Here is a 7,339-nt window from a genome sequence, read left to right on the forward strand (position 1 = left end):
GTCAGTAATTGATGGTCAGCATGCTCTGTCTTAACAAGGGATCTGTAGGGTGGAGATAGGTATATGGGGCCATTTGCATTGCTTGCGATCATTCCACCAGGATTTGATGTCCTTATAGGTTAGCTCCAAAGAAATAGCCAGGGCGTTTGGAGAAATCCATACCTGAAGTCATGTTAAATGCCTATAAATGAAGCCTAAGCACAATCTTGCTATTACTTTGGTTATTAGTAGCAATCAAGTGTTTAAGCCCCGAAAATTGCCCCATCAAAAGTGAAGCCAATGGCAAACAATAGAGAAGATGTATATTCTTATGTTAATCAGGCTATATGGGACCTTGTCCTTCCCCAGTGAGCCTGGCTGAGTTGTGAAATGTATCTTTGGCCTAATATTTGTTCCCATTATTTCGCTCCTCCACTGCTTCAGCTCTAGCACTTTGCCAGGCACACTATCTTCTCCTGACATAAAATTGGACCCAAGGGAAGAGGAGAGAGGCATCTAAAAGGAGATTTTGTCCAGGACAAGTAGGAAGCTAATAGTCACTAATTCAAATAAGATCCTCCTTAGAAGACACACAGCCCAATTAAAAAAAATGGGCAACGGACCTAAATAGACACTTCTCCAAAGTGGACATACAGATGGCCAAGAGACAGATGAAAGAATGCTCAAAGTCACTCATCATCCGGGAGACGCAAAGGAAAATGGCAATAAGGTATCACCTCACAATCTGTCAGAATGGCTGCCATGAACAAATCAACAAACGACAAGTGCTGGAGAGGATGTGGAATAAAAGGGAACCTTAGTGCACTGCCGGCGGGAATGCAGTCTGGTGCAGCCATTATGGAGAACAGTATGGAGTTTCCTCAAAAAAATTAAATATGGGCAGCGCTCCCGGCGGCCCGGCTCCGCCTCCTGCTTCCACAGTGTTTGGGGGCACAGCCCCAGGGCCCCCCTGCCTCCAGCCTCCGCCCCTCCTGCTCTCCTCCATCTCCACCTGCACCACCACCTGCGGGCCCAGCCCGCACCCCGGGTTCCCACCTGCACCCCTCATTGCCGAACCCCCAGGAGCTCCCCATCCGCCAGAATGACCCCCCGAGGGGAGGCTGCCCCCCGCCTGGCAGCGGCCTCTGGGCCCGCACCCACCTCTCTCGGGGCTTCGTCTCCACCGTGACGTGCGGCTCCGAGGGCGCGGGCCGCCCCGGGAGTTGGCGGAGGAGCAGCTGAGGGCGCGGAGCCTCTGAGAGACGGACACCAGCGGGGCGTCCTCCTCCAGGCCGTGCCGAGGCCTCCCCAGTGCGGGGGCCACACGCAGGGCCATGGAGCCGCCTGGCCTGGGAGAGGGGCCTGACCCAGGCCGTGGGGAGCTGCAGGCCCTGGGTCACCCCGCAGGCCCTCAGCTCCGGGACTTCCTGCAGAACCACTTCCGGGGCGAGGAGGTGCAGCTCATCAAGAAGAGGGGCCACACCTGACTCCCCTCGGCAGGCGGCCGGCCCCAGGCTGGGCTCACCCTCCAGCACCACTAGGAGCCTGTGGAGCCCAGAGGGTGGTTTCCTGTATTGTCATTTAAAAAATATATTCTGTTAATTTTTTACAGAGAGAAAGGGAGAGGGATAGAGGGTTAGAAACATCGATGAGAGAGAAACATCGATCAGCTGCCTCCTGCACACCCCCTACTAGGGATGTGCCCGCAACCAAGATACATGCCCTTGACCGGAATCAAACCTGGGACCCTTGAGTCCACAGGCCCACGCTCTATCCACTGAGCCAAACCGGTTAGGGCAAGTATTGTCATTTTTTTTGTTTAACAATTTGAATGGCGAATATTTATTGACAGTGGACAGGGTAGGGAAAAAGGTGCATCCTGTAAAAGGAAGGGAAGAGAAGGAAGCAAGGGGAAATTCCTCACTTTTAGCTTTTGAGGTAGGGAGAGAAAAAAAAGTCCTATTAAATCCTATAATCAAACAGTCTTAGACCTGTTGTGCTGCTCCTCATCAGCTGGAGGATCTGGGAAGAAATCCTTACAAACCCACCCCAATGCTTTCCATTGAGAAGAAACACGAAGTTTCTATTTTACCCAGGAGCCTAGAAAAGTTTACCTTCCATCTGAGGAAGACATGACACCTGGTCTCTCTCTTTTCCGTCCTTTAGTTTCCTTTCATTAGCTCCAGGTAGTGGACCTTAACATACTTGGCTGATGGAACACGCTCACAAGGAGTCATTCATTTTCACGGTCCCTTCCTTCCTCCAAGCATCGCAGTGGATTTAAATAATCATGCATGTTCAGATTGCTCAGTTCAGATTTCAACTTGAACATATGTCTTATAGTTACTGAATTTGAGTTAAAGTCTTAAAGGGACAACTATGAGAAAATCCATTCACCTGGGGTTCTGTTTGAGTTTGATTATTAAGGATAATGAGCGTAATTACTTATTAGTCTAAGTCCCTCTGTCATGCGGAAGTCCTGAGTTTATATATGTTGCTGGCAAGAATGGTATACAGTTCTGCTTCCATGGTGAAATTTAATCTTACCACCAATAAAAGAGTCTGCAGTTACATTAAAAAAATGTCCAACTGAAAAGAAGTGTGAACTTGACTTTAAATACACGCTGCTAGAACTTGCTCCTTACTCACAAACATCAATCCTAATTTGAACTGGAACCTGATGTGGTCTATGGAATTGTTCTGATCCTGTTTATTGATTTATGTTGGGGAGAGTCTCCTCCCCCTCCCCCAGTTTTAATCACTTTTCACATCGTAGTGGAAAGCTCCCTCTCAGGCTGTGGGTGTGATTGTTGGGGGGCTTTGGAAGGGGGCCCAGTGGGTGGTATCATGAGAGCTTGGCAACAGTGGACATGCTGGGGTCATTCCTGGTTACAGAGACCTCTGCTGGTGGCATGGGATAATGCTGCGTTTCTCAAAGTTCAGTTACTGACTGTCTTCACAATGTTTGCCATGTCATTCTGCCTGTGCAATGTTTGATTCAAAAATTTCCCTTTACGTTGCAGATAGTTAAAAAATGTACAAACTACGCTAGCCTCCTCTCAAGTAATAATGTCCGTGTACCGGGGATTTGACGAGCCACTTGTGTGCCTTATTTCATTAGCTCTAGTATGATACAGGTTTCCCCACATTGTGAGCGTGTCTGAAGTCATGATGTGTTTTGCAAGGATGCCGACGACCAGGCAGCAGTCGGGACCTGGTTGTCTTGCCTGCCACCTTCTGGTGAGAAGGAGAAGGCACCAGATAAAAACTTGGAAAATGGATGTCAGTGGCCTGGACGAGAATCCCGAAGCCACAGGAGAGCAAGCACCATGCAAGAAACACAGCTTCACCTGTGCTGTCCAGGACGTGGTGGGTGAGATCCCGTGGCAAACGATGCACATGGTGGACGCTGAGTTTAAAAGGGACTCAGAAGAATTCAACACCGGATTGTAAAGAAATTGAAGGGATACTTTAGCCTATTAAATTTGCTTATGTGTTTTTTTGTGTATGCTTGAGTGTGATTTATTTTCCAATCCCAAGTCCAAAGAAGCCTAAAAGAGTTTTTTCAGTAAGAATAAAATAAAAATATTAAGTGATAAGAAAACATTAGGTCATAGCTGTGTGTTTTTTTCGTAGCAGAACATAAAATACTGGTGTCTATTACCTTTATTTTTTTTAAATATATTTTATTGATTTTTTACAGAGAGGAAGAGAGAGGGATAGAGAGCTAGAAACATCGATGAGAGAGAAACATCGATCAGCTGCCTCTTGCACACCCCCTACTGGGGATGTGCCCACAACCAAGGTACATGCCCTTAACCAGAATCGAACCTGGGACTTTTCAGTCCGCAGGCCAACCCTCTATCCACTGAGCCAAACCGGTTTCGGCAGTGTCTATTACCTTTAATACACATTAAAATAAAAACAAAGCAATCCATCCCTGTCCAACCTAAAATCATCCCACCTGTACGGGCTGTGTTTGGGGCGACATTAGTAGAGAGATTAAGAGGTTAGTGTGGGTTGCAATCTGGCCTTATTCAGCAGTGGTGTGATTTAGGCCAGTTGGTAAGTCCCTGTTGCTTTACTTTTTTAAATGGGTGTCTCGAGTGGATCCCCACGGAGTAGATAGACCCTGAGACAAGAATGTGAGTGCAAATATTTGGGATCCTAGAAAGCCAAGGTAACGGGAAAGCGAGAGGAGGAGAAAAAGGAAGCCGAGGGAGGCGTGTCCCTGAGCAGGCCCCAGTGTGAGCAATTGAGACGGGATCCCCCTGGGACCCTCTGACCCTGGCATGTGGAGGACGTGCCTCAGAGTTAACCCATCCAGCAGACGAGGAAGCGATTTACTTATCAAGTATTTCATACTCGAGAAGCACTTATTTGTCAAGCACTGCTCTGTACCATTGAGGGGTACTCCCAGGCGGTGACCTCTGTGCCAGGCTGGCCTGCCCATGCATCGGCAGCCTTCTCCTGGCTCTTGCAGGTCGGTGTTGACCCATGTGGTCAAGGTGAGTGCTCAGGGGATGCAGGAAGAGCATCAACACCATTTCCCCCGATGGATGATCACATCACCGCAATGCACTATTGTGAGTATTGAACATGATCGGACATACGAGCACTTGCATGTGGTCAGTTTTAGTGACTCTTGGCTAAGTGATTGTTACATACATCCTCACCTTGGACTGATCTCTGTCTTACTCATCAGCCGGGCTGCAGTTCAATATCCTATAGCAATCTTACATGATGTGAGGTTTGGCTTTGTAAGTCCTTAAATTGTTCCTTCCCTACCTCTTGGTTAGTGTGTCTTCCCTCCAATCGGCAAAACTGTAAGAAATCTGTGTTCCCTCTCTGTATTTGAAGGCGATACTGCTGCCTCTCATAGTATGACCACACCAGAAAGCTCTTGAGGGAGCTATGAGGAGAGGATACCTAAGGGCCCTTTGATGCTGGGCCCCTGGTTCTGGTGAGCGGGATTGAAAATACTAGAGGTCAGATGACCTAGGTTTAAAGCCAGGTCCCATAATTTCCTACCTTTCTAATCTCAGACAAGTTAGAAAAATCCACCAAACCTCTCAGTTTTCTGATCTCTAGGGAACATAGCACTTACCTCCTAAGGTGAGGATTAAATAAGAAAATGATTGTAAAGCACTTACTACCATACCTGGCACAGAGGCACTGCTCGCTACAAAAGTACTTATGCTTTTGTTATTATTATTTTCCTGATTAGTCTTCTATGGCTTACACTGAGTGGCCAGATTATTATGATCTCTGAACGCATAATAATCTGGCCACTCAGTGTGTGTGTGTGTGTATGTGTGTGTGTGTGTGTATTAGAGGCCTGGTGCATGAATTCGTGCATGGGTGGGGTCCAGCCAGCCTGGCCAGGGGGAGGGGCATGGGCGGTTGGCCGGCCTGCCTGCTGGTCAAACTCCTGGTCGAGGGGACAATTTGCATATTAGCCTTTTATTATATAGGATATACACTGAGTGGCCAGATGATTATGTGTTCAGAGATCATAATAATCTGGCCACTCAGTGTACACTAAAAACAGGACTCTTATCCCTAGATCCAGACCCTAAACTTGTGTTTGTGCTCTTATCCCTTCTGCGGCCAGGAGAGAGCCTGAAGGAAAGGTCGACAATATGAGGGGTCCCTGCCTATAGAGCTTTTGCTCAGGAGCAGTTGGTCCCCTCACCCTCTGGTCTTCCCAGGCTTCCAGAGAGAAAAGCTCTTCAAGTCTTTGATGCTTCACTGGCTGCGTGGAAGATACAGTCTCCAAATAGCCAAGCCAGAGAGAGCATCCCACACCGGAGCCAGGCCTGCAGCGCTTTGCTGGGCTTGCTGAAGCCCTGCCCCCTCACTCTGCCACCCCCCCCCCACCCCGGCCGCATCCCCCTCCCATCCCCCCCGGGATGTGCGTCCTTGGCCGGGATCCTCCGGGGAGCCTCCTGGGTGGTGGCTAGGAAGGAGGGAGAAGGGGTTGTGAGGACAGACGACACTGCAGAACCTTTGTAATGCCAACTTGGACATTACTTCCAGTTTACTAGTATACAGTATTTCCATCCATGTTTCTTTCTTTTTAAAAAAATATTTTTATTGATTTCAGAGAGGAAGGAAGAGGGAGAGAGAGAAACATTAATGATGAGAGAGAATCATTGATCGGCTGCCTCCTGCACACCCTACACTGGGGATCGAGCCCGCAACCCAGGCATGTGCCCTGACCAGAAATCGAACCGTGACCTCCTGGTTCATAAGGTGATGCTCAACCACTGAGCCATGCTGGCCGGGCTCATCAATATTTCTTATAAACCCTGCTGAATATTACAAAGCATAACAGAGTTCCTTGCAGAAGATACAGAATCCATGTGATCCACCAGCCCACAAATTTATGCTTACAATTCATACATATTCATGAATGCATTTCTAATAACCCAAGGAGTATTAGCAGTAGATTAATTGGGGTAGGGATGGGGCATGTTACCAATTAGTTTGAGGGTTGGGGCTAAAAATAGGAAAGAAAGAAGGGAACTAAAGGCGGGGGGGGGGGGTGGCGGGGAAGGGAACCTCTTTAAGGTCCAGTTACTTTATACATGCTCTCTCATGTATGCGGAGGTATTAGTTTACAAAAGAGGAAGAAAGGAAAGAAAAGAAGGAAGGAAGGAAAGACAGAGGAATGTAAAAAGAAATTTAGAAGGAAAATGATGGAGGGACATTTGCAGATACGAACTCCGAGAGCAGTTGCAGAGACTTCTGAAAGGCCTTGGACTGTGTTCTCCTTATAATGCTTTCGGGGTCCTAGAAATCGGAAAGGCCAGGAGCCAGGAAGACTGGGTGGGGGTCCAGCTGTTAGTGACCAATCACCAACTGTGTGACTGTCCAATCACACCCTCATGGGGCCTGGTCTTGAAAGGCGTAGAGAGTGCAGTTTCCTCCCAGCCCGAACACCCCCTGTCCTACACATGACAGAAGCACACGTTGAAGAAGGACCGGCAGGATGTGGCTATGGTGGCCGTGTTACAAATCTACCACCTGTTCCATGTCCCACTTGCCTTTGTTCCGCCCTGTGTCCCAGCCAGTGACTATCAGGGGGCCTTCTCACAGCTCCTCCCAGAAAACAGGCCCTGCCCCCACAAACATGGCAATGAGTACAATCCGCCCCCCCCCCCTTTTTTTGGTTTCAAATCGTGGCTAAGGGGTTGCTGTAAAATTTTCAAATTATAGAAATGATAAGAGTTCCAGTCCTTTAGTTAATGTTATTTAGGGTGGATAGATATTCAACTTTAAAAAATATATATTTTATTAATTTTTTACAGAGAGGAAGGGAGAGGGATAGAGAGTCGGAAACATCGATGAGAGAGAA

The 7,339-nt window shown here is 48.0% G+C and overlaps 1 protein-coding gene across 1 annotated transcript in view; it reads right to left on the reverse strand.

Annotated features, from left to right (window-relative positions):
- LRP12 (LDL receptor related protein 12) overlaps positions 1–1,315 on the reverse strand; it is a gene marked incomplete at its 5' end in the record, with an annotated part of 183,804 nt that extends 182,489 nt beyond the window's left edge. The window contains one exon of the mRNA XM_079796305.1: positions 1,141–1,315. Coding sequence (XP_079652431.1) covers positions 1,141–1,315 — 175 coding nt within the window. The remainder of the gene's footprint in view (positions 1–1,140) is intronic.
- Between the last annotated feature and the right edge of the window lie 6,024 nt (positions 1,316–7,339).

Source organism: Cnephaeus nilssonii, assembly GCF_951640355.1.
Source record: "Cnephaeus nilssonii genome assembly, chromosome: 18".
In the NCBI taxonomy this organism is placed as follows: domain Eukaryota; kingdom Metazoa; phylum Chordata; class Mammalia; order Chiroptera; family Vespertilionidae; genus Cnephaeus; species Cnephaeus nilssonii.